The 27707-nt window shown below is 41.6% G+C and overlaps 1 protein-coding gene across 2 annotated transcripts in view; it reads right to left on the reverse strand.

Moving 5' to 3' along the window:
• Nucleotides 1–19166: 19166 nt before the first annotated feature.
• LOC142653383 (hippocampus abundant transcript 1 protein-like) overlaps nucleotides 19167–27707 on the reverse strand; it is a 72949-nt gene continuing 64408 nt past the window's right edge. The window contains exons 8-12 of one of the 2 annotated variants that reach the window (XM_075828838.1): nucleotides 27334–27405; nucleotides 26163–26275; nucleotides 25776–25873; nucleotides 22927–23087; nucleotides 19167–22132 (exon numbers count right to left, since the gene is read on the reverse strand). In XM_075828838.1, coding sequence (XP_075684953.1) covers nucleotides 21923–22132; nucleotides 22927–23087; nucleotides 25776–25873; nucleotides 26163–26275; nucleotides 27334–27405 — 654 coding nt within the window. In that variant the 3' untranslated portion in view covers nucleotides 19167–21922. The other variant, XM_075828839.1, reaches the window with a different exon arrangement.

Here is a 27707-nt window from a genome sequence, read left to right on the forward strand (position 1 = left end):
CACATCTTGCAGACTGGAGATGAACAATTGATACCGGGAGGAAATGATTTGCACAGTTGGTTAGAAGGCAACGATTATCGCAGTAGTGAAAAAAACAACAACAAGCGTCCCTAGGTAACTAGGTAACGCAAAATGTACGGTGGCCAAGTAAGGACATATTGGATGCTGAAACGCATAATGGAACGCAAGCTGGACCAATACCATCAAGTGAATCGTGAGCCGCACATGGAACGCAAAGCTTACAAGATTATAGGAACAACGCATACAAGGGAGCGATACAAGATCAGAAGTACTACAAAAACGTAAGTAAAAAAATTATGATAAATTATAATTACGACAACAATAATTATAAACGAAGAGAATATATATATATGTATATACATATATTTGTAATAACATTTCTCCTTTGTGCTTGTATCAAAGCTACAAAAAGAGAAGTATGTAAATAAATCATTAAATAAAAAAATAATAACGCGTACTGTGTAGTGTGTAAAATACTTTGTTATTCTAATGACGTTTCAGTAAGGTCATTCAGGCCACTAGGATATAATGTCTCAAGTTTAAAGATCCAGAAATGTTCTCTTTGTTTAAGCCTATTGAATCTATTAGGCACATCCACTGAGATCTGTTCAATTGGGGTCACAACTATATTTTCGAATTTACACTCATGCTTAAGTGCACAGTGGCGTGACACACTATGTTTAACCCCTTAACGCACCATGACGTAACTGTACGTCATGGTGAGCAGTAAGTTCGCGCACCTTGACGTACAGTTACGGCAGTGCTTTGACAGTTAACCGCCGCGCGGCGCTACACCGCAGCGGCGGTTAACTGTGCAGGGTGTCAGCCCTGCTCTCCCCGTTGCCGATCAGCGGCCTGTCGCCGCTGATATCGGCAGTTAACCCCTTAATTGCGGCGCTCGATTTTGAACGCCACAATTAAGGTCTTTAGCGCCGATCGGCAGCCCCCATGTGAAATCACGGGGGCTGGCGATGGTACCCATGGCAACCGGACGCCAGACAATGGCTTCCGGGTTGCCATGTACAGAAGCCTATGAGGACCACCCCGAGGGTGGTCGTCGTAGGCTTCCTGTCAGTGTGACTGTCACGTCACACTGACAGTTGGAATGCATTACACTACGTGTGTAGTGTAATGTATTCCAGCAGCGATCAGAGCTGCAAGTCTAAGTGTCCCCTAGTGGGACAAGTGAAAAAAGTAAAAAAAAGAATAAAAATGTTTTAAAAAAAGTGTAAAAATAAAAGTTATAAGTGATATAAACAAGAACTGCTTTTTTTCCTATAATAAGTCTTTCATTATAGGAAAAAAAATGAACACGTAAAAAAAAAGTGCACATATTTGGTATCACCGCATTCGTAACGACCCCAACTATAAAACTATAATATTATTTTTCCCGCACAGTGAACCACGCAAAAAAAAACAACGAAAAACAATGCTAGAATCACTATTTTTTGGTCACCACCCCTCACAAAATATGTAATAAAAAGTGATCAAAAAGTCACATGTACGCCAAAATAGTACCGATACAAACTACAACCCGTCCCGCAAAAAACAAGCCATTACACAGCTTTTTTGACTGAAAAATAAAAAAGTTACGGCTCTCAGAATATGGTGACACAGAAAATACATTTATTTTCTAAATAAGTTATTTTATTGCTCAAACGCTGCAAAACATAAAAAACCCTATATACATATGGTATCGCCGTAATCGTACCGACTCGCAGAATAAAGTATAATAGTCATTTATAGCCCAGGGTAAACGCCGTCAAAAATAAATAAAAATCATTGTCAGAATTGATGGTTTTTGGTCACCTGGCTTGCCGAAAAATTGAATAAAAAGTGATCAACAAAATCGCATGTACCCCAAAATGGTACCAATGAAAATTACAGATTGTCCCGCAACAAATAAGCCCTCACACGGCTCCGGTGGTGAAAAAATAAAAAAAGTTCCGGCTCCCAGATTATGGCGATGCAAAATGTACAGAGTGTTCCAAAAGTGGATAAGATCGGGCACCATTTATCAGTGCGACACTGGCCACAGATCTGTGGGTTATTATTTATTTACAACCATTATTATACCCTCTTATTATGCCCCTTATGTACTTTGCCCAGCCTACATGTGCCCCAACATTATAAACTGAAATACCAGCAAAACGCCAGAGCTACTACCAAGCAAAATATGCGCTCCAAAAGCCAAATGGCGTCCCTCCCTTCTGAGCCCTACAGCGTGCCCAAACAGCCGTTTATGTCCACCGATATGGCATCGTACCAAAAAATGGTACCAATAAAAACGACAGCTCGTCCCGCAAAACATAAGCCCCCACACCGCTCTATTGACAGAAAAATAAAAAAGTAGTGGCTCTTGGAAAGCGGGGAGGAAAAACGAAAAAGCAAATCATGAATCAGTTCGTAAAGGGTTAATTACTTTCTAATGAAAAAACATTTATGACCACATGTGGGGTATTGCCGTACTCGGGAGAAATTGCTTTACAAACGTTGGGGTGCATTTTCTCGTTTATCCTTTGTGAAATTGAAAAAATGCAACATTTTAGTGGAAATAATGTTGATATTAATTTTCACGGCCTAATTGTAATAAATTCTGCAAAAGACGTGTGGGGCCTAAATGCTCACTATACCCCTAGACAGATTCCTTAAGTGGTGTAGTTTCCCAAATGGGGTTACTTTTGGGGGGCTTCCACTGTTTCGGTCTCTCAGGGGCTTTGCAAATTCGACATGACACCCAAAAACATTCCAGCTAAATTTGAGCTCCAAAAGCCAAATAGCGCTCCTTCCCTTCTAAGCCCCGGTGTGGGTCCAAACAGTAGTTTATTACCACATATGGGGTATTTACGTAATCAGGAGAAATTGTTTTACAAATGTTGGGGCGCTTTTTCTCCTTTTATTCCTTGTAAAAATTAAAAATGGCTACCTTTTTTCAGAAAAAAAGTAGATTTTCATCTTCATATACTAATTCAAATAAATTTAGCAAAAAAACTGTGGGTTCAAAATGCTAACTATACCCATAGATAAATTCCTTGAGGGGTATAGTTTCCAAAATGGGGTCACTATTGGGGGGTTTCCACGGTTTTCTTCCCTCCAGTGCATTGCAAACGCGACACGGCACTGAAAACTATTCCAGCAAAATCAGAAATCCAAAATCCAAATGGTGCTCCTTCTCTTCTGAGGCCTGCTGTGGGTCCAAACAGCAATTTATTACCACATATGGGGTATTGCTATAATCGGAAGACATTGCTTTACATATGTTGGGGTGTTTTTTCGACTTTATTCCTTGTAAAAATTTAAAATTTCCTAATTTTTTCACAAAAAAAGTAGATTTTCACCTTCACATACTAATTCAAATAAATTTAGCAAAAAAACTGTGGGTTCAAAATGCTAACTATACCCATAGATAAATTCCTTGAGGGGTATAGTTTCCAAAATAGGGTCACTTTTGGGGGGTTTCCACTGTTTTGGCAGCACAAGGCCTCCTCACACCGGACATGGTATCTAAAATATATTCTAATAAAATAGAGGCCCAAAATCCACTAGCTGCTCCTTTGCTTCTGAGGCCTGTGTTTCAGTCCATGACCGCGCTAGGGCCACATGTGGGGTATTTCTAAAAACTGCAGAATCTGGGCAATAAATATTGAGTTGCATTTCTTGGGTAAAACCTTCTGTGGTACAGAAAAAATTTATTACAAATGAATTTTTGAAGAAAAAAAATGAAATTTGTAAATTTCACCTCTACTTTGCTTTAATTCCTGTGAAACGCCTAAAGGGCTAAAATACTTTGTGAATGCTGTTTTGAATACTTTGATGGGTGCAGTTTTCAAAATGGGGTGATTTATGGTGACTTTCTAATATATAAGGCCCTCAAAGCCATTTCAGAACTGAACTGGTCCCTGAAAAAATAGCCTTTTGAAATTTTCTTGAAAATATGAGAAATTGCTGCTAAAGTTCTGAGCCTAGTAACGTCCTAGAAAAATAAAAGAATGTTCAAAAAATGACGCAAACATAAAGCAGACATATGGGAAATATAAACTAGTATGTATTTTGTGTGGTATTACTATCTGTTTTACAAGTAAATACATTAAAATTTAGAAAAATGCTAATTTTTGCTAATTTTCTCTAAATCTTGGCGTTTCTTACAAATAAATATTGAATTTAATGACAAAATTTTTTCAGTATCATAAAGTACAACATGTCACGAGAAAACAATCCCAGAATCGCTTGGATAGGTAAAAGCATTCTGGAGTTATTACCACATAAAGTGACACATGTCAGATTTGCAAAAATGGGGCTGGTCCTGAAGGCCAAAACAGGCTTAGACACTAAGGGGTTAAGGAAACCCTGCCTGACATTGGATCTGTGTTTATTAACACGATTTCTCAATGTTTGGGTGGTCCGGCCCACATATTGTAAATTACATGTACAGTGTAATAAATAGACTACATAGGTGCTACGACAGTCTAGATGACTTTTAATGGAAAATTTCTCACCAGTTTTTAGTGAGACAAATTCCATAGATTTATTGGAGATATTGTCACAACACAGACATCTAGTATGACCGCAGGAAAAAGAACCATTTTTTGCCATTACTGGAACAGAAACCTTCTTTTTATTATTATGTAGTCTACTGGGAGCTATTAAGTTCCTCAATGTTTTAGCTCTTCGGAACGTTATTAGTGGTTTCACAGGAAGTATCAGTTTTAAAAAAGGATCACTTGTTAGAATGTGCCAATGTCTCATGAGGATAGACCTAATATGTTTACTACCTTTATTAAAGGAGGTAATAAAATTTACATTATGCTCCCTTGATTTTACTTTTTTATCATCAATATTAACAGGTGCTGTTGTTTGAATGCATTCACGTTGTGTCATCCCCCTAGCTCTTAGTTCCGCACCCCTTATCAAACTCCTAGGGAAACCTTTTTCTACAAACCTTTTATTTAGGATTGCACACTCTCTATTAAAGCTAAGTTCATCGGAACAATTCTTCCTTATTCTGCGATATTGGCCGAACGGGACATTCTTCAACCAAGGCGTATAGTGCGCTCTCTTAAAATCCAAGTCGCTATTTACATCAATACTTTTAAAATGGGTACTAGTGGAAAATTGACTCCCAGTATTTTTTATCGTTATATCTAAAAAATCAATAGTAGTTGATGAATAGATGTGTGTGAATGTGAGACCAAAGCTATTGTTATTTAAAAAATCTATAAAAGCATTAGCAGCAGATACATCTCCCTTCCAAATAAAAAACAGATCGTCAATATAACGTTTGTAAAGGACGATATTGTTTGTAAACTGGTTTTTATTCAAAATATAAGATTCTTCAAAACAACAAATGTACAGGTTTGCATAAGAGGGTGCAAATCGCGACCAGAAATGTTTGAAAAGTGAGAAACTGAAGACATCTGATCGGCAAACTGCAGAAATGGGCAGTGGCCGGGAGAAGTCGTCATAGGGGTCTGGACCAGATGGAGAAGAAAAGAGAAAAAGAACAACTAGAATCTGAGTCACCGGTAAGTCACTTAATGTAAATGTTTGTTTATTCTGCCTATAATCAGTACTGTAGTCAGTGTATGATCTTCAGCGAGATGATGGGTGGTATTTTTTTTTTCGCGAAACACCATCTCCCAGCATATCCTTACCATTGTTCTGACCATGCTGGGAGCTGTAGTTTTACGCCGTACAAACCTATACGGCAGGGGTTGCACAAAATTGAGCTGTATTTGTGTTGGTATTATATATATGTATTGAACTTGGTTCTGGAGCTGTGTATATGTACTGAACTTGGTTCTGATGCTGTATATATGTACTGAGCTTAGTTCTGGAGCTGTATATATGTACTGATCTTGGTTCTGATGCTGTATATATGTACTGAGCTTGGTTCTGGTGCTATATTTATGTACTGAGCTTTGTTCTGATGCTGTTTTTATGTACTGAGCTTTGTTCTGATGCTGTATATATGTACTGAGCTTGGTTCTGGTGCTATATTTATGTACTGAGCTTGGTTCTGATGCTGTATATACAGTGAAGGAAATAAGTATTTGATCCCTTGCTGATTTTGTAAGTTTGCCCACTGTCAAAGACATGAACTGTCTAGAATTTTTAGGCTAGGTTAATTTTACCAGTGAGTGATAGATTTTATATTAAAAAAAAAAGAAAATCACATAGTCAAAATTATATATATTTATTTGCATTGTGCACAGAGAAATAAGTATTTGATCCCTTTGGCAAACAAGAATTAAATACTTGGTGGCAAAACCATTGTGGGCAAGCACAGCAGTCAGACGTTTTTTGTAGTTGATGATGAGGTTTGCACACATGTTGGATGGAATTTTGGCCCACTCCTCTTTGCAGATCATCTGTAAATCATTAAGATTTCGAGGCTGTCGCTTGGCAACTCGGATCTTCAGCCCCCTCCATAAGTTTTCGATGGGATTAAGGTCTGGAGACTGGCTAGGCCACCCCATGACCTTAATGTGCTTCTTTTTGAGCCACTCCTTTGTTGCCTTGGCTGTATGTTTCAGGTCATTGTCGTGCTGGAAGACCCAGCCACGAGCCATTTTTAATGTCCTGGTGGAGGGAAGGAGGTTGTCACTCAGGATTTGACGGTACATGGCTCCATCCATTCTCCCATTGATGCGGTGAAGTAGTCCTGTGCCCTTAGCAGAGAAACACCCCCAAAACAGAATGTTTCCACCTCCATGCTTGACCGTGGGGACGGTGTTCTTTGGGTCATAGGCAGCATTTCTCTTCCTCCAAACACGGCGAGTTGAGTTAATGCGAAAGAGCTCAATTTTAGTCTCATCTGACCACAGCACCTTCTCACAATCACTCTCAGAATCATCCAGATGTTCATTTGCAAACTTCAGACGGGCCTGTACATGTGCCTTCTTGAGCAGGGGGACCTTGCGGGCACTGCAGGATTTTAATCCATTACGGCGTAATGTGTTACCAATGGTTTTCTTGGTGACTGTGGTCCCAGCTGCCTTGAGATCATTAACAAGTTCCCCCCGTGTAGTTTTCGGCTGAGCTCTCACCTTCCTCAGGATCAAGGATACCCCACGAGGTGAGATTTTGCATGGAGCCCCAGATCGATGTCGATTGACAGTCATTTTGTATGTCTTCCATTTTCTTACTATTGCACCAACAGTTGTCTCCTTCTCACCCAGCGTCTTACTTATGGTTTTGTAGCCCATTCCAGCCTTGTGCAGGTCTATGATCTTGTCCCTGACATCCTTAGAAAGCTCTTTGGTCTTGCCCATGTTGTAGAGATTAGAGTCAGACTGATTAATTGAGTCTGTGGACAGGAGTCTTTTATACAGGTGACCATTTAAGACAGCTGTCTTTAATGCAGGCACCAAGTTGATTTGGAGCGTGTAACTGGTCTGGCGGAGGCTGAACTCCTAATGGTTGGTAGGGGATCAAATACTTTTTTCTCTGTGCACAATGCAAATAAATATATATAATTTTGACTGTGTGATTTTCAGTTTTTTTTAAAAATATAATCTATCTCTCATTGGTAAAATTAACCTAGCCTAAAAATTCTAGACTGTTCATGACTTTGACAGTGGGCAAACTTACAAAATCAGCAAGGGATCAAATACTTATTTCCTTCACTGTATGTACTGAGCTTGGTTCTAGTGCTATATTTATGTACTGAGCTTGGTTCTAGTGCTATATTTATGTACTGAGCTTGGTTCTGATGCTGTATTTATGTACTGAGCTTGGTTCTGATGCTGTATATATGTACTGAGCTTGGTTATAGTGTTGTATATATGTATTGAGCTTTGTTCTGGTGCTGTATTTATGTACTGAGCTTGGTTCTGGTGTTGTGTTTATGTACAGAGCTTGGTTCTGGGGCTGTATTTATGTACTGAGCTTTGTTCTGGTGCTGTATTTATGTACTGAGCTTGGTTCTGGTGTTGTATATATGTACTGAGCTTGGTTCTGGGGCTCAGTACATATATACCTTATATAGCATTATACCTTTTCCACCAAACTTTACAGTTGGCACAATAAAGTCAGGCAGGTAATGTTCTCAGACAGCCAGAAAAAGAAGGGGGATTCGTCTTTTCACAGAACACGTTTCCGCTGCTCCAGAATCCAGTGGCAGCATGCTTTACACCTCTCCATCTGACGCTCGGCTTTGTACTTGATGACATAAGGTTTGCATGCAGCTGCTCGGCCATGGTAACCCCTGCTATAAAGCTCCCAGGGCACAGTTTTTGTGCTGATGTTAATGCACCATGAGCGTCAGCACTCGGCGACCCCGCACTGTAACTTTACGTTGCTGTGGTCCCTAAACGCTTCCACTTTGCAATAATGACACTCATAGTTGATCGTCGAATATCTATAATTGGAATTGCATTTTTTAAGTATTTATTACAAATTATAAACTAATGTATATGCACCAGAAAATGGATCATAAAAAGGCAAAAAATTAAATATTTCCTTGGTCCTCAAGGTCCAAATTGGCTTTGACCTTAAAGGCTATTAAGACATTCGCACAACATTTTTTTTAATAGTACATTTGCTTCTTATATGCAAATTGAAGCAGCTTTCTATTAATGTAATAGTCTCCATTAAAATGTCCTACCATTTTTTTGCTGTAGAGTCTGTGCAACACTTGTACATAGATGATTGTCCTGCTGATTATGACTCCTGTCTAATCTGATGTCAGCTGCTCTCTCTGCCCTTCCCCTCCCTCCTCTAAGTGTTAGGGTATGTGCACACACACTAATTACGTCCGTAATTGACGGACGTATTTCGGCCGCAAGTACCGGACCGAACACAGTGCAGGGAGCCGGGCTCCTAGCATCATACTTATGTACGATGCTAGGAGTCCCTGCCTCTCCGTGGAACTACTGTCCCGTACTGAAAACATGATTACAGTACGGGACAGTTGTCCTGCAGAGAGGCAGGGACTCCTAGCATCGTACATAAGTATGATGCTAGGAGCCCGGCTCCCTGCACTGTGTTCGGTCCGGGACTTGTGGCTGAAATACGTCCGTCAATTACGGACGTAATTAGTGTGTGCGCACATATCCTTACAGATACTAGCACGGAGGGGAGGCAGTTTAGAACATGTGGAGCAGGAAAGCATCCAAGTCTTCAGGGATGCCATATCATACAGACTGTCAGAATCAAAGTGTAAATAGGGAGAACATCACAGGGGAAGGAAGGCAGAATAAGACATTCTGTCAGTATCAGAGTGCAGATCAGAGTGTAGTACTACAGGCAGTCTAAAGGGGGAGAGAAATACTCTCCTCAGCATCATGGGCTGTAGAAGGGGACAGCAGTACAGAAATGAAGCTGTGCTAATACATGAAAGCTAGTGTAGACAGCAACAACCTTGAAATAGATAACTCATATCCAGGATGTATCATGAGGAGGATATCCCCTCATGAGAAAATTCTAGGAGCAGGTTACAAACAGGGGGGCTGAAAATTAATATCATGGGGACTGAATATGAATGAAGTAAGGAATGAAGATTGCAACCTGAAGCTTAGTGCAACTTTTTGTAACTCCCAGGTAACCACTAACATAATTAACACAAAATATTTGTATCGATGTCAAAGGTGTGCATAGCCTTTAAAGGAGTATTACCATCTTAGACATTTATGACATATCCACCGATTAAGCCATTAATGTCTGATAAATACGGGTCCCACCTCGCAGATTCCAAAAACAGCATAGCTCGCTGGGTTACGCTGTTTCTTTAACTACTATTACTTCTATGGGAGTCACAGATACTGTTTCCGGTATTCTCGGCCACCTCTGCACTTATTATTCGTCTGGATGCAGCAGCCAGTGTCTGCCCCACCAGGTGGCACTGGGTGAGGGGACCCCCGTTCAGGAGATAAGTTCAGGTCTCAGAGGTCTTATTCACACAGTGCAATTTTCATGCAGATTATGCATGTATTTTTTTTAAGCCAAAACCAGGAACAGAACCTGAACAGAAGAAATAAGAATTAAGGAAAGCCTCAAAGTACCTCCTCTTGAAATTGTATGCAAAACCTGCATCAAATCTGCACTATGTGAACAAGGCCTTGTGGCATATCCTGGGATATGTCATAAATGTCTAAGATCGGAATACCCCTTTGAGGGGTTAAATACCGCCAGTATAATAAAACCACCTGTGGTTTATATACAGTTTCTAATGCAGAAGACCCCTCTGTGGAAAAGCAAGTGCTTCAAACATATTTATAATGTGCGGAGTTATCGTGTTTGTCCAATACTGGTATGTCACATCATATCCATTCATTGCTTATAGAAGAAAGTTGTTGACAGTGTTCAGTAATTTATTCAACATTCTGCATTTTCAGCTGCGTCTCTTAAGATTATTCAGTCCGCTCAGGTAGAATGCTTTATATGTCTGCTGCTATTTTTCACATTTTGAAAACTAAATCAAGTATTGTCATTGCAAATATCTCACAGCAAAAATGCCACTCAAATGTCAGTGAAATCCACTTGACATTTACACTAGCAATTTGAAGGAATAAACAACTTTTTGTTTTCTGTAGCAAGCTTTTTTGCTGCCAAAATGTCCCTGAATATATTGATTTGCTCGATACAAGTTAAAATAGCCGTTATATCTTCAGCAGCTATAGAAACACTCACAAACCTCATGTAATAGGTGTAAGTAGATGGAGATGCAAGTTTCAGGTATCCAGCCTATTTCCTTCGTAATGCGAATGGCCAAATTAAAGACATAAAAATACCAGTGCAGTAAGTTTACGATGATAACTGTTTTTTCTCTTTTGACTGACCCTTGTCTGAAACCTCATAATGTGAACAAAGTCTCAATGGATTGCAGCAAACTTGTGACACTCTTGTGTCAAGTTTCTTATGTCTCTTTATGAAATCGTAGACATACAGAGCTACAGTATGGCGCCATATGGGTGCCATATTAAGGCTCCATAGAACTTGTATGCGGCCGTAATAGAGCCGTGTGTATAGGGCTTAACATGTTTTCAGATCTTAGTTGCTACTGTACTTTGTCGCCCTACAACATCAAAAGAAAAGGAATCCTACTTGTACTTGTTTAAACTCCTATAAGGCATTGGGCCAATTTGACCAAGGAGAGAAACAATTTCTTCTTGACCCCACATGGCAATCAGAATGCATCAGCACTCAACTAAGTTTATTCATAACTTTATATAATCATTTGTGTTATTTTTCTGATTTCAGAAAGCATCTACACTGCAATCAACTGGGTCATAAAACTTTGGTTTTAGCAGACCGATTCATGTGGAGGGCTACTTCTCAGTTTGACAGCTTTTACAGTAAAGCTTTTTAACGGCTTGAGATTCAACCCTTAGGGCAGGGGTCTCAAACTCGGCCAGGTAAGTGGGCCGCATATAGAAAAAATGGGAAGTTGACGGGCCGCATTACTTTCAAATTTGATACAATACAAAATTATTGTTAATCAATTAGTTATTTGAACTACTATAACACTATATTACTAGAATAATAATACTACATTACTATAATAATAGTGCTAAGTTTAAAATTTGAGATATTTCTCCACGTGCTTATTTCAACAATCCAGCTTTCCAATTTAAGTGTCGCTAAATGCAGTCCGGCGGCTCAGTTAGCACACATGTCAAGATTGGGCAGCCCCTTTTAGATAGTGCCGCAGTGCCCTCTGTCGATGCTGCCGCAGTGCCCTCTGTAGATAATGCAACACACCCCTAGATAAGGCCACAGTGCCCTCTGTAGATAAGGCCACAGTGCCCTCTGTAGATAATGCAACACACCCCTAGATAATGCCAGTATCCTCTTCAGATACTGCCACACACCCACTTGTAGATAATGCCCACAGTGCCCTCTGTAGAGGCTGCCACCGTGCCCTCTGTGGAGGCTACCACCGTGCCCTCTGTAGAGGCTGCCACCGTGCCCTCTGTAGAGGCTGCCACAGTGCCCTCTGCAGATGCTGCCACAGTGCCCTCTGCAGATGCTGCCACAGTGATGTCAGGGGCTTGCCCAGAGCTGGAGTCCCGGAGCAGAGCCGCTTCTGGCACTCTGCCTGGGATTCCAGCTCTGCTCCTGACATCACTGTCCATATATGGACAGAGATGTCAGGGGCAACCCCAGAGCTGGAGTCCCAGGCAGAGCGCTAGTAGGCTCTTCCTGGGACTCCAGCTGTGCTCCTGACATCACTGGGACTCCTGCTCTGGGGAAGCCCCTGACATCATTGTCGATGTATGGACAGCGATGTCAGAGGCTCCCCAGAGTCCCGGAGCAGAGCTGATAATAGCGCTCTGCCCGGGACTCCGCTCTGGGGAAGACCCTGACACACTGTCCATATATGGGCAGATATGTCAGGGAATTCCGCAGCACCCCGGAGCAGAGCCTATACTAGCGCTCTGCCCGGGACTGTGCTCTGGGGAAGACCCTGACACACTGTCTATATATGGACAGAAATGTCAGTGAATTCCACAGAGTCTTGGAGCAGAGCCGACACCAGTGCTCTGCTCGGGACTCCGGCTCTGGGGAAGCCCCAGACATCGCTGTCCATATGTGGACAGCGATGTCAGGGAATTCCACAGAGTCCAGGAGCAGAGCCGACACAAGCGCTCTGCTCCGCTCTGGGCAAGACCCTGACACACTGTCCATATATGGGCAGCGATGTCAGGGAATTCCACAGAGTCCAGGAGCAGAGCCGACACCAGCGCTCTGCTCCGCTCTGGGCAAGACCCTGACACACTGTCCATATATGGGCAGCGATGTCAGGGAATTCCACAGAGTCCCGGAGCAGAGCTGACACCAGCGCTCTGCTTGGGACTCCGGCTCTGGGGAAGCCCCAGACATTGGTGTTCATATGTGGACAGCGATGTCAGGGAATTCCAGAGTCTCGGAGCAGAGCCGATACTAGCGGCTCTGTGTCCCGCGGGCCGCAGATGACAGCCCCAGGGGCCGCATGCAGGCCGCGTGCTTGAGACCCCTGCCTTAGGGTATATTCACACAACCTATTTTCAGCTGTTTTTAGGACCGTAAACGCCCCGAAAAACGGCTGAAAATACGGAGGCTGAACGCCTCTAAACATCTATCCATTGATTTCAATTGGAAAACCGTTTTCGCTCCGATGGGGCATTTTTTTAATGCAACGGTTTTAAAAAAACGGCACGTAAAAAAACGCCCCATGACAAGTGCATGTCACTTCTTGAGCCATTTTTTATAGGGTCAATAGAAAAACAGCTCTAGAAACGGCCGCAAAAAAACGCATCAAAAAACGTTTGATGCTTAAAAAAACGGCTGAAAATTCCCTTGAAAACAGTTCCGTATTTCACAGCCGTTTTTACTTTAGCATGTGAACATACCCTGATCCTTTAGCCAGAGTCTATACCCTCCTGTTTTTTTGAGACCTGAATGAACAGCAAATGGACCATTTATATTTTATAAGTTGATCATGCCGCCCCCTCCTTAAAGGATTATTTCCATCTCGCCCCCTATTTTTTTCTTGGCCAAGCTAAAATCACTATTTAATATTAAACCTATTAATCATCTCCAATTTGATTTACTACCAGGAACTCATCTTTTTCTCTCGTCTTTTGCCCGCTCCTTCCTCTAGACGATTTGTGAGCTGTACAATTCCCCTTGGATCACTTCACGCAAGCAGCGCTGTGATGACTACAGAGTTCCGCTTGGTTCTACTTGCCGTTGGCAGCTACCGTGCCGTTGGCAGCAGTATGGAACAGATCCAGGACTACGGAGTATGCCAAGAAGCCGTCCTAGACACTTGTATAGAGCTGCCAAGAGGTGGTCGGACAGGGAGGTACTGCACGCTCCAGATAGCCCAGCCATACTCACAGTGAAAGACTCAGTAAGAAGTGTGCAAGTCCGGCCACTGCTGCCGTACTGCGCTGGTAGCCGTAAACCACAGAGATGGCCAAATTACAAAAATGAGGACACAGGGTGGAGAAGAAGCAAGATCTCCAAAATGGTAAACTTTTAAAAAATCTTTGTCATTTCAAAAATTTCTATATTTACATTCTCGAACGTTAATTTGTTTTGATAAAATAGGAGCACCCGTTTAATCCCACAAGACTGAACACAATTTTTTTACTCATAACATGCCCATTATTCATTTTGTTGCCCTTTTTACAATTTAAGGGCATATTTATTTACAAACCCGTGCCAATTATTATTCTTATGGCTCCATAGAAGTGCAGTCCCTGCAGCTCTGGACTCCATGTGCTGCTGTGTGCATAAGACCTAACTCTTAGGCCTCATGCACACATCCTTCACCATTTTCACATCCGTTTAAAACGGATCCGTGTCCGTTGTGACATCCATGTGGTTTCCGTTGTCACTCCGCGTCCGTTCCTCCGTTTTAAAAGGATGATGTGCTTTCGTATGTCTTCCGTTTTAAACAGTCTGTTAAAATCCATCTGGTGTGTTGAATGCAGGGAACTTTGGCACGCCCTGCCGTTGCTTAGCAACGGATCCGTGAAAAAAGGATGCCGTCAGTTTTTTTTTACGAACCCATAGACTTCAATCTGCCCCACGGTCACTGAACGACGGCCAAGAGTAGGACATGCACTACTTTTGACGGAATGGACGAACAGGTCCGTCAAAACAACGGAAGTGTGCATGGCCCCATAGAAATGAATGTGTCAGGGTGCTAGAAGTTAAAAAAAAGGGATCGCAAACTGAAGAAAATAACTGAAGTGGGCATGAGGCCTTAAAAAAGAGAGATGCACACATGCTCAGCCGCCTCTCTATTCATTCTCTACCTGGATATATTGGCCACCTCATCAAGCATAACAGAGTAAGGAGATCCTCAGACATTGATGGCATATCCTGTGGGCATTAGTTTCCGGGAATTTATATGCATCACCGAAGCAGTGGGGCAGCATCAGTACTTAGTGTAGCTCCGAAGGAGGAAAGTCCCTCTGCAGGTAGATATGACAGTATGGCAATAGAAAGATACCATTAACAGAGGACAGGACGTTAGTCATAGACTGAGTAACATCAACAGAACTGCTCACTTGGTGCCATCACCTTACATTGGCATAATAATCCCCTGAATAGTGTAGGAGTGTATTATATTCACTTTGTGACCTCACTGCATGCTGATCTAGTAATCCCCTGTATAGTATTTATGAATATATTACATTTACTCTGTGACATCACCATCTAATTTGTAACAGCACGGCTATATGTTTCCACAGTAACAGACTATGCAGACTGTAATCTGATCCTGCAATCATGCTCCCTTTCATCTATCCCTCCAATTCTTACTAACCTAGGCTGGATTCACACGAGCACATTACGTCCGTAATGGACGGAACGTATTGTGGCCGCAAGTACCGGACCGAACAGTGCAGGGAGCCGGGCTACTAGCATCATAGTTCTGTATGATGTTAGGAGTCGCTGCCGGACAACTGTCCCGTACTGTAATAATGTTTTCAGTACGGGACAGTAGTTCCACGGAGAGGCAGGGACTCCTAGCGTCGTACATAACTATGATGCTAGGAGCCCAGCTCCCTGCAGTGTGTTCGGTCCGGGACTTGCTGCCGAAATACGTCCGTCCATTACGGACGTAATGTGCTCATGTGAATCCAGCCTTACATTGGTGGCACAACTTATCATGAGGACTCGTTGGTGTGCACGAGAGTTGCGGTAGGGGCCTCCATTGCAGATACGGCCAAAATTACTGAAACCAATAGAATACTGCGCTATTGTTTCCGGTAAAACCACGGACACCCCGACGGAACCCATTAAAGTCAATAGGTTCCGTCGGCTGCCGGTGGTGATCGTGGTGCGCCAAAACCACTGTGTCCGGTATTTTCGTTGCTCTGCTGCTATGACTAAGCAAGGCAACGGAAAGACCAGATGCAGGTGTGAACCCAGCCTAAGGCCTCATATGCACCCTGGGTTATTAATAGGGCCCCCCCAGAGGTGCATGGGGCCTTAATGTACTTCTGTATGCCGGATTTTATAAAGAAAAAAATGTTGTCTGTACAAAACTGAAAAACAATTGTGACCCATGCCCATTATATGCCATACTAGATTTTCTCCCCTAGAAGTGATAAAAAATAGCTCTGAGCTCTGCTTCATCAGTTCATTTCCCTCAACCAGGGATGTGCTGTGTGTAAACTGTGTGTTTTTCATTAAATACCGGACTGTTAAGATTGGTCTTATACTACATAGAACACTTTTATAATTTTGAGATATACACACACACACAAGTGAAATAAGGCATTGTTTAATATACTTTATTTGCGGTCAAATAGGTTATCCCTATTGCCGATCCCCTGTTTTTATCTTACCATAAAAACCAGCTTATAGTAAATGCCTTCCTCAATTATAATAAAAGCATACACTAGATGGCAGCAGTGAAACATAAAAAAATCTTACACATGGCGTGAAACCAGTAAGATATGAATGATTAAGGATTCACATTCTTGGATGAAATACACTTTATTCTGAATGATTTCATTTACAAAACCGAACTGAAATGCTAATTTGTCAAATATTTTATTACGTAGTTGACAGTAAATACATTTGTAATACTTCTAATAAAACAAATCTACTTGGTAAGCTGGTGAAAATTACAGAGACGGGAAATAAGGCCTTATTCACACGGACATGTTTAACGTCCGTGGGCCGGCCGTTGAAACAGCGACCGTCCCACGGACCTATGTAAATCAATGTGGCCATTCACTCAGCCATTGTTTCAACGGACCGTTTGATGGGTCCGTTGGAAAATAGGACATGTCCGTTCTTTTCACGCATCCTTCCATAGACTCAACTATCGGGGATGCGTGACATTGCGTCGCGCAGCGCTGAGCACGGATGCACCTCGGACATGAAAAACTGCAGTTCGTGTGAATCAGGCCTAAGTAGGGGGCATAATGTAACGCAGCCAGTGTTTGACTTCGCATGGACGCTTTGTTTCCCTGCTAGATTTGCCAGAAATAAAAGGAGAAGGGGGGACCACAACTGGCGCTGCTATAATAAAATTATTCCAAAATCCAATGATAAAGTATTGTAGATTATATAATGGTAAAAGGCTACGTGTTTAGACGCTGAACCAACATGTTCATCAGGCCATAAAATGGATAATGAACGCAGCACCTTAAATACATTGTGCTGTAGGGTGAGGTGTCACATTGTCTCTGCCTCCCCATTGAACTGCTGTTCCGTACTGAAAAAAATGATACAGCACGGAAAAGAAGTTCCATGGGGAAGCAGGGACTCCTAGTACATAGCCACACCGCTCTGTAGATACCGCCCCCATGTAGAAAGCACCCCCCCCCCCTTTGGACCTTGTAGATCACACAACCCCCAAACCCCCCCCCCCCCCCGCTTATAGATCGTGCCGCTGTAGCTCCCAATTGGAGCTGAATCCCCGGACAAAGCGTCGGCAATCTCTGGCCAGGGATTCAGCTCCTAGTGGCAGTTACAGCAGCGCGATCTACAAGGAAGGGGGGGGGGAGGGGTTTTGGTGCAATCTAAAAGGTACAAGAGGGGGTGGTGCTGAGATTTACAGGGGGTGGGGGTGTGCTCTACAAGGGAGACAGGTGGTGATTTTCACAAAAAAACAAAAAACTGATCCAAAAAACTGTGTGTGATTCTGGCCTTATACTCAAGCAGACAAAAGTCAGACCTTTAGATTCATTCAGATCAAAGTGAAAGTAACTGAAAAACAGCAGAAAGACAAAAAAATAAAAATAAAATATCCACAAGGGAATCATTAACCAATATTTGCTAAACAATTAGTGACACGGGGCAAATATGCTGCGTAAAAGCAGACAGCGTCTCCGCCCTGTACGTCACAGGGTATTCCGGGCGAAAAAGCGCACCAAACGTTCACATTTTAACTATTGAACTACAGCAGCAGTCTAGAGGATACATGCAGCTCCATTTTTTCACTCTTGTAGACTGCAGATGTTGCTTGTTCGGTAAAATTTGAACGTTGCGCTGCAAAAAGTCTTCTTAAAGGGGTTTTCCAGTCCCTAAAAATTTATGTCTTATCCTTAGGATAGGCCATCAATGGCTGATCAGTCGGGTCCGACTCCTGGGACCCGCACCAATCAGCTGTTTTGAAAAGGGTGCAGCGCTCGTACGGGTGGGACCCCAACCGACCAGCTATTGATGGCCTATTCGGAGGATAGGCCATCAATTTTTGGGGACTGGAAAACCCCTTTAAGGATATGTGCGCCTTTTTTTTCCACATCTCTAGATACTTAGAAAGGTTCAAGTTGCTGTATTGTTGCCCAATTTCTCTATTGCTTCTTGACAAAATCTGCTTTCTCTAACATGCCTGCTTGTGGACCTGCATTCCTTGTGACGTATTCTCACGTGACTGTCAAGCTGTGAGAGAAATGCAGCTCACAAGTCTCCCTAGGAATATAGAACCTGTAGCTTTTTGAGATTAATAAGCTGCCCTGATAACATATGCCCTATACAGTGCTCAGGAGTAGGGTAGAAAGAAGCAGGGGAATAAGCAACCATAGTGTAGCAGCTGTATCAACCGGGAGCACATGGTTCTGCATAGGTACTGTATACAACAGTTTTTGCAATACTGCTTCATTTTTTGAGATTCGTTGGAGCCATGAAAAAAAAAAAAACCCGGTTGCACATTTTTACATGAAAAAAACATTCGACATTTGAAGTCTTTAGATGTATCGGAGCGCTCTCTTAGCCCTAGTTCACACAGAGGAATTTGTAGGCGGAAAAGACCTTGACCTGCCTGTACTTTCTTGCCGCGGCTTTCGCTGTGTTTTTCACCCGTGGCTAGAGGGTCACGGGGGAAAAAAAACGCAGCGTAGAGACACTTTCTCTGCAAGAAAGAACATGCCGATTTTTTTACCGCGAGCGTTTAAAAGCTGCTATAAAAAATAAAAACACCTCCGCCTCCCTTTGAAATCAATGGGAGGCTGTTTCGGACTTTTTTTGGCACTGATTTTGAGGTGGTATCCGCGTCAAAAACCTGTGTCAACTGGCCCTTAAGTAGTTAACAGCAACCCTAGGTCATGGCAGATTTTTAGCCTCTGGATGTAAACAATGTTTCCATTTACTAGCAAGCAATTATCTTGAAAACAGTTCAGAACGGATGTAAAAGATATTAGAAAGTTGTAGAACATATTATATAATGAATAATCTTTATTTGCATAAAACCGGAAATCCTGTTTAATTATAGCAGACTACAGAGATGATAAAAAAATCCTTTTATCTGAAACATGAAAGCAATGTACGAGTTGCGTTTGGGCGGTCTTATTTTTTCTTTTTTAGGACAGAGATAGCAGCAAACACACAGAACGCAACCACAAAAGTAAACGTCGCTGCAAAATTGAAACTTTGTGTAAACATGAAGTGGCCTCAATGAGATCTCGCAGAGCAAGCATTTCATGTTTGGATGCAAAAATGCTTCAACACAAACACACAAGAATAAATTGTACAAAGTGACTTCCCACCATAGACATTTATGCCAAAGGATATTAGAAACGTCTGGCTCAGCTAGGTCAGTAACTCCTAAAGACTTAAATGGAAAGAGCCACCTATCATGGGATGGGTGTCCTGTAATGCCTGTTCCGTCTGGTGAGGGAGGCTTGCTTCACATGGCCGTGTTCGGACTGTATGTCGACCGTATTTCCCGGACCGCACACATTTCAGGGAGCCGGACTCCTAGCATCATAGTTCTCCATGATGCTGTTAGTCCATGCCTCCCCGCAGGACTACTGTCCCGTGCTGAAAACGTTACTACAGTATGGGAAAGTATTATCGCGGGGAGGTAGGGACTCCTAGCAGCATAGAGAACTCCCTGAACTGTGGTCGATCTGGGAAATACTGCGAACATACGGACCACATCTGACGGACCAAACACGGCCGTGTGAAGCAAGCGTAAGGCAGAGATTGAATGACTATGTGGCTATACATGTCTATTGCCCTCTCCATTCAAGTCAATGGAAGTTACAAAAAAGATGACCCCTTTTCTAATCCTGGACAACTATTTAAACGTCTAGGGTGGGAAAATCCATATAACCCCAATAGAGCGATCCATCCAATAAAACATTTACACACTTCAATTAAAGCTAGAACGGAGCACAACAGGAGTATAATATGCCTGGTTTATTATGCATCACGATCAGAGTTAACATAAAAATCAAATGCATATTATAAAATGTATGTTATATTCGTTGAAGGAAAAAAACATCACAAAATATATACCTTATGTAAGAGAGAAAAAAAAACATTTTCAGTTATAGATATTCCTTTATATAAAAGCAATATATTTTTCAGTCAAGAATCTTGTTACAGTTATAAATACAAGATATACACAGCCTCTCGGTAGGGAAAAAATGTTTCTTACAAATATCTACATATAAAACATTAAAAGCGGCGCTCCGTTTATGATGTTTTATTTACTTTTAATAGTCGGTGTTGGTTTAGGAAAAATACACGTACATCTGTATATTTTCTTCAAACCGATCAATCTTCGCAAGTGACATTTGGAAAAAAATAAAATAAAAAATAGACGTGACAAAGTGTCCCGAGATTGAGCTATAAAAAGAAAAGGTTAATCTGCATATCTCATGAAAGCGGTGTAGGAAGAGTTTCATACATGAAGGCTACGATATGTGTCCAATGCACTCTACATAGCAGTTAAGGCTGGGGTGTAATAAATGAGGTGACCTTAGTACAAGAGACTAGATACGCTGGTAGCTCTCGGCATCCGCCTGCATTATGTAGGAAGCCTCCCTAAATAAGGAATGTTGTCGTGCTATAAACAAGACCCTACCATTATAGGTAAAGTGCAAGCAACGTGACCAACCACCTTGTTTGATCACTGGCCATTGGTATTGAGCGTTATGAATATTTTTATTTATTTTTTAACGCTCGGTGCGCTTTTCAAGGTTGTCAAAACGACTGGTCTTCGGACGTTGGTTGTTTGAACCGTTATCCGATAGAAAGCAAATGTAAAGTTTTGGCTGCATGTTGTGCAAATCTGTAACTTATGATAAAGCGGCCGTATAAATATTCTGCTCGCTGCTTTTTAACTGTACTATACCGCCACCCTTATGTCCATTCATTTTTTTTTATTTACAGCTTTATACAACAATTCTTTGTGCAAATACTTGCCTTACGCGACAACACGGCAGCTCATTCCCATCCATAAGTGGTTACTTAAAAGACACACTAGTAAAGATGGTATTCTTCGGTCTACTGTTCTACCTCTCACTACCAATCAAATGATTTTATGTGGCTTGACCTAGCAGCACTTGCCTAAATATATTGGGTGCTTGGTTGGTTATGAGAGTGGTGGTTTGGGAATTCCTGCAGCATTGTGTTCATCATAGTATATCTCTGTAAACCAGTTACTGATAACTTCAGAGTTACTCCAGAAGACAAGGCTACTCAGAAAATGCAGCAAGAAAGGCAAAACCAAGTCTTCTCCCCATCTTCCCCCTACACAAAAATAAAAAAACACAACAACAACACAGAAATGTAATAGCAGGCACTGTAGGGCGTGTAACAACACTGTCTCTCTTTGCATATGGTACCATTCGGAGTCAGATGCTCTGTCACTGCAATATCTGGGGATTTTTTTTTTGTCAAAAGTCAATATAAAATGCAATGACAAGGTTCGAGGTAGAATAAACAGAAACACACACCTCAAACCTTTAGCTGCTTTACTGCTGGAGATTTCCACTACGCATGCAACCTCCCATGCAGTCATTCGTTAATAACTGATATTTTTGACCAATAAAAAAAAAAAAAAAGTTTCAATAAATAATGGTAGTTCATAGAACATCTGCATGGAGATCCGATGCCATATTTTGTGGTTGCGGTCGTGTAATGACCTTTTTCTTCAGCAGAGTTTGGTACATTCTCCTGGATTCCGACTGCAGGTGACGCAGAGGGATCATTTAGAAGGGAGTCACACACTGGTGTCTTGTAACAAAGGTTCTATGTCCTCATTGCCCCCACGGTCTGGATTATTCGCCTGACTATTGCTGACGATACTGTGCTTTCCACCAACTACGTTTTTGGAGCGACTGTTGTGTTCGGGGATAAACAAGGCAACCAGGAAAGCAAGAAGGACCGCAATTGCTCCAAATAAAAATGGTGGTCCTGGAATAACGGCTCCCTAAAAAGGAGGGAAAAAGTAATAATTTAACAGCATATTTAAAATAAAATTAATATAAAATAGTACCCACAAGACCTAACCACCTCTCCGAATATCTCTCAGTTGCCCCGTCTGTATTGGTAGGCCATGATTGTAACAGTGGCCTATAGAGCCGTGTGTCATGTCTATGACCGTATTGTTCCCACAGCTACTCTCATGGTCTGGTATACTTAGTCATGCTCCACCCCCAGGTGTCTAAAGCACTAAACATGACATTGTTTTATCTCCCACCCTCCCTGCTCATTTCTACTCCTTTGTCACTCATGGTTTTATTAGCGAAGTGTGGTGAAGCATGAGTGAAGTGCGTGTTACAGGATCTGCGGGTCCTGTATTCTGCTTTCCCCAGGCATTGCTTCATTCACCCACCAGAGAGATGATAAAGAGTCTTCCTTCTCAAACCTTGTAGTACAAGAGGGAGCCCAGTGACAGTCTGTGGGTGAAGGAATCCAGTTAATGTATACATCAAAGCGAATACAGGGTTAGAAACAGGCAGATAAGTTAGCTGACCCTCCCGCAGTATGAGAAAAACAGCTGCAGCTTCCAGCATGAACTAGACTTTAAAAAGCCTCAGTGCTGAAAAGGTAAATAAGTGCAGTAATTTATACATCATGATTGATGACATGTCTGTCTAACTGAGCATATTGAGGAATTTAAATTTCTTTAAGCAGTGCGTCCGGTATTCTCCTTTAGCAAAACTCAATTGTAGCGATCACCAACTGATTTACAAAGCTGTACAGCATTATTTTACTGCTTACCTCTTCACCAGAGATATTGCTCGTTGTTTTATCATCAGAGTTTGGTACTGGCACTAATACTCCAAGCTCCACGTGGAAGAGGAAGAAAACAAACCCGTAGAGTGCTGGTCCTAGACCATTGCATAAACCTCGAATACCAGTCACCATGCCTTGTGCAACACCTACATTGGTAACAAACCAAAACCTTCAGGTTATATCAAACATAAAAACTCATATCTATTACGTTTTGAGACTCTTTAGACCTTACATCAGGGAACGACAATCAGCAATTCCCTATTATACAGCTATCACACATGCTTTCTTTACCAGCAGCAATGTAGAAATTAATGATTATAAGGCTGAGCTACTGGTGAGTCCCCAAATTATGGCTGTTTATGGTGCTTATGTTCTCTGTATAGCGTAAGTAGAAAGGCGCAAAGGTGTCCCACACATTGTAAAATCCTTTCTACTTTATTAACCCCTTGGCTACACCTGCCGCATATATATGGGGCACTTCCCCAAAGGGGTTAGTCCAATCTGCAGTATTCATAGCCTAATTGACATCAGAAGTCATATGTCTATGTTCATATCACGTTTGGCCGTACGGTTAAGCGTGCAGATTGGGAAAGCTCCCTACATACACGCTAAACGTGCTCCATTTGCCCGACTGAGGCCAAAAGGACACACTTTCAGGCGGATATACGTTGGCATACTTTTTTTTTTGGGAGATTTTAATAACAGTGTACTATGCTATTCCATCCTGAGGAATACAGCAAAATAAAACAATGTATACCACGTGGTATAAATTTTTTTGTATTTTTTTTTTACATAGGAGCCTACATGTGACAGATGCCACTGTATGGCATCCGTCACCGGTATACATTAAACGTATACCAGGGCCGGTATCCCCGGGGAAAAGCATCATGTAGTGCTCGGCCCAGGGATTCCGGCTCTGGGCAAGCTCCCCAAGGTATAAGCTCCTGATGTCAGGGGCTTTCAACTACAGAGTCTCCGGCCAGAGCAACGGTAGCGCTCTGGCCGGGGACTCCGGGACTGGAGAATCTCCTGACATCACTGTCCATATATGGACAATGAGGTCAGGGGCTTTTTACTGCAGAGTCCCCGGCCAGAGCATCTGTGAGGTAATTATGCCTTACAAATATGTTTCAACACCTATTCTATAATGTTCATTTGTATTTTTGAATCTCATGTTTTTAATGACTATTTGTCTTTACTTGGGTATTAACCCCTTCCTGCTAAAGTCATTTTTCGTTTTTTGTGCTTTCCTCACTGCATTCTAAGAGCCGAACCTTCTTTATTTTTCCGTCGACATAGCCGTATGAGGGCTTGTTTTTTTGTGCGACGGAGTTGCCTTTTCTAATGGCACCATTTAATATACCATATAAATTTACTGGAAAAAAATTATTTGCGTGGTGGAATGGTTTATTGGGTTTTATTTTTACAGCGTTCACCGTGTGATGCAAAAGACATGTTAACTTTATTTTGCGATACGATTACTGCAATATGAAGTTTATATAGTTTTAGGTTTACTACTTTTACCAAATGAAAAACAATTGAAATAATAAAAAAAAAATGTTTTGTGTTGCCATATTCTGAGAACCAATACTTTTTTGGATTTTCTGTCAATGGAGCTGTGTGAGGGCTTGTTTTTTGCGGGGCAAAATGTAATTTGTATTGCTACCATTTTGGGGTGCATACTACTTATCCTAAAGCCTATCAGAAAGCAAGCAGCTCAGCGCTCACACAAGCGCTTCTGCCTCTTCGTTTTAGCGATTGTGGGGGTCTCAGTGATCGTACCCCCACGGATCAAAACTTCTGACATATCACTACGACATGTCAGAAGTTTGTCAAACGTTTAGCTACACTTTAACTCAACTATGTTATGACTACTGGCACTTTACATGCCTCAAAAGCATAAGTGGACTCTAGCACTAGGTCCTGCTATTCTGATTGGACTGCAACTGACATCCACCGGTGCTGAACTCCTTTATTCTGAACAATTTGCCGTGCTCAGGACCGGAGTCTGGGCCATTAGCAGTGGGTTTTAACTGTAACATACAGATGATACCCTGCTGCAACGGCCAGGATCGGAGTTAGTTATTAACGACTGTGGCACGAGAGCAGTTAGACAGAGGGGCAATGTACAGAAGATAGGGGCAGGGCCTTAGAGGTCGTCTGTCAGTTTTACACTGACAGTCCTAATACACTGAAATACAGAATTGATGTTTTTTAATCAGCTCGTCTTCAAAAAAAATTGAATAAAAAGTGATCAAAACGTTGTATGTACCCCAAAATGGTATTAATTATAAACTACGGCTTGCCCCACAAAAAAAATAAGCCCTCATACAGCGCAGTCAATGACAAATACAAAAAGAAAGGGCTCCTAGAATGTGGCAACACAAAAATAAATGATTTAAAAAATATATATCTATTTAAGTATTTTTATTGTGCAAAAGTAGTAAATAGAAAAAAAAACTATCAATTTGGTATCGCCGTAATTGGACGGGCCCGAAGAATAAAAGTTAACATTTCAATAATACATTGTATTTATCCCAAAAAGTGCCTTTAAAAAAATACAGCCCGTCTCGCAAAAAACAAGCTATTACACAGCTACATTGACTGAAAAATGAAAACTTTATGGCTCTTTGAACACAGTGTTGCAAAAATAAAAATAAACTGAGGTGTCCTCTAAGCCAAAAATAACTGCGTCCTCAAGGGGTTAAGAGAACGAAAACAATTAAAATTTATTAGTTCAGTCAGATACCTCAAAAGTGTAGGAACGTCTGAACTTCTATGGGATGTTTGTTGGAACGATCGTAACATACAGGCTGTTTGATAATAAAACATACCTTGTTGATCCGCTTCAGCATTACGGGAAATCAGAGCACTCACTGCAGGGAATGTGATACTTGACATTGCAGCTACAGCACCAGCTGCCCACATCATCCTGGCAAGGAATAAGCAAAAGAAGTCGAAATAAGTCAAATACTGTATAAACCCGGAATGGGTAGTACTACTGCAAATTCCTTAGATTACACTGAGATTGTGCGGTACTTAATTTTTTAGTTCTCGAATACGCACTCAAAGTGTTGCCATATTCTAGCAATATGCCAACACATTCTGATAGGTGGGGTGCGACTGCCAGACCACCATTAATTCTGGGAACGAAGGGGCCGCGGTGTCCTTTCAGTTTTACCTTGCACAGTTACCTCAAGTGAAGCAGTAAATCTACTTACCATGGCTGCGAACCAAAACCGTACCAGGCCAGCTGGAACATTTGGAAACCAAGACCAAGAAGAACAGTATTTTTGTTTCCAATAGAGCGCATCAGAATACTGAGAAACACAGTCTGAAAAAAAATATAAAGAATTATCCACAAGAGCGAATGCTTGGTATTACAACACAGATGTATTCGTTCGTAAGACAAAAAAAGATGGAGTGACATTAAAAAACGTTGCCAGTTAAACACTATGTACCTGGTGTATGCAACTTCTGACCGCTAAATTTAAGAAGGTTCTTCACCTTTGACAGCTTCCATAAGAATGGCTAATTTAGTCATCCTAAGATACATGCTATGCAGGTACGCCCTGCCGGAAAACATGTGGGTATGGAGGAGTTTATTTCTAGAAGTAGAGACGGACCCGTATAGGATGCATCCTAGCATGAACAGGTAGTTAGCTGCAACCATGGGGCATGATGCCCTGGGAGTTGGAGAAAATACAAAGACTCTAAAGATTAAAATAATTGAATGTATTTAGTTTTGAAAAGAGAGGTCTAGGGGGACTTGATTAAGTTAGATAAGTATACAAATGGCCCATACAAAAACTACGGAGGGGGCAGTCCCTCCGCCTGGAGGAAAAAAAAAAACAAGCCTCATTTACCGTAAATCTATGGACTAGCCTACCGCAGGAGCTGGTCACAGCAGGGACAGTGGTTAGCTTTTAAAAAAAAAAAAAAAGCATAGATCCTTTCTTAGAACAAAAAAATTAAAGCACCAATGTCAATGTAGAACATTCTTGCCTGAATATTGATCCAGTCTGATCGCCACTTGGGATCAGGGGGGACATTTTTACTTTTTGGGGAAGCTTGTTTCATGCCTTAAGGTTTTTTTTTGTTTTTTTTTTTACCTTCTTCTGGATCAATAGGGGTAAAAGTCAGATCAAAACTTTACCCATACACTTTCACTTTCTCCCTTCACTTGGATGAACTTTGGACATACGTATCTTTTTTTTTTTTAAATTGTGCCAGCTAAGTTTACATTTCTTCATTTAACAATGCATGCTTGTAAAGGGCAAAGGAATTTCAACGGTGATCGGGAACAATGGTTTAGATCAAATATCACGCTGGTAACATGTAAACATCTCCGTATAGGTGCAGGTCATGCGTAAGATACAGTAAAGTACACACCTGAGCCACGATGGACAATATCCCCACCACTGCTATAAAGGCAGCAATGCTACTCTGGTTAAAGCCTATGATCTGCAACAGAAATTACAGAGGGCATTACTTCTATATTGCAATATATGAATTGTCACATGCAAACAATCATTTTGAAATGTCACATTATTCTTCGCTATATTACCACTTGACAGTTCTGCTTAACCTGTATAAGAAGCAGCAACCTATTGAGTACAAATAGTAACTGGAAGCCTTTCTGTTCTTACCATACAGGTAAAAATACTGCTAGGGTATATTACCACAGAAGAAATTTTGCGGCGGATTCCTCTGCAAGATTCCACCTTCCATTCATTTCAATGGGAATCGGCCGCTTCTTTTTCACG

Source organism: Rhinoderma darwinii, chromosome 1, assembly GCF_050947455.1.
Source record: "Rhinoderma darwinii isolate aRhiDar2 chromosome 1, aRhiDar2.hap1, whole genome shotgun sequence".
Lineage (NCBI taxonomy): Eukaryota > Metazoa > Chordata > Amphibia > Anura > Rhinodermatidae > Rhinoderma > Rhinoderma darwinii.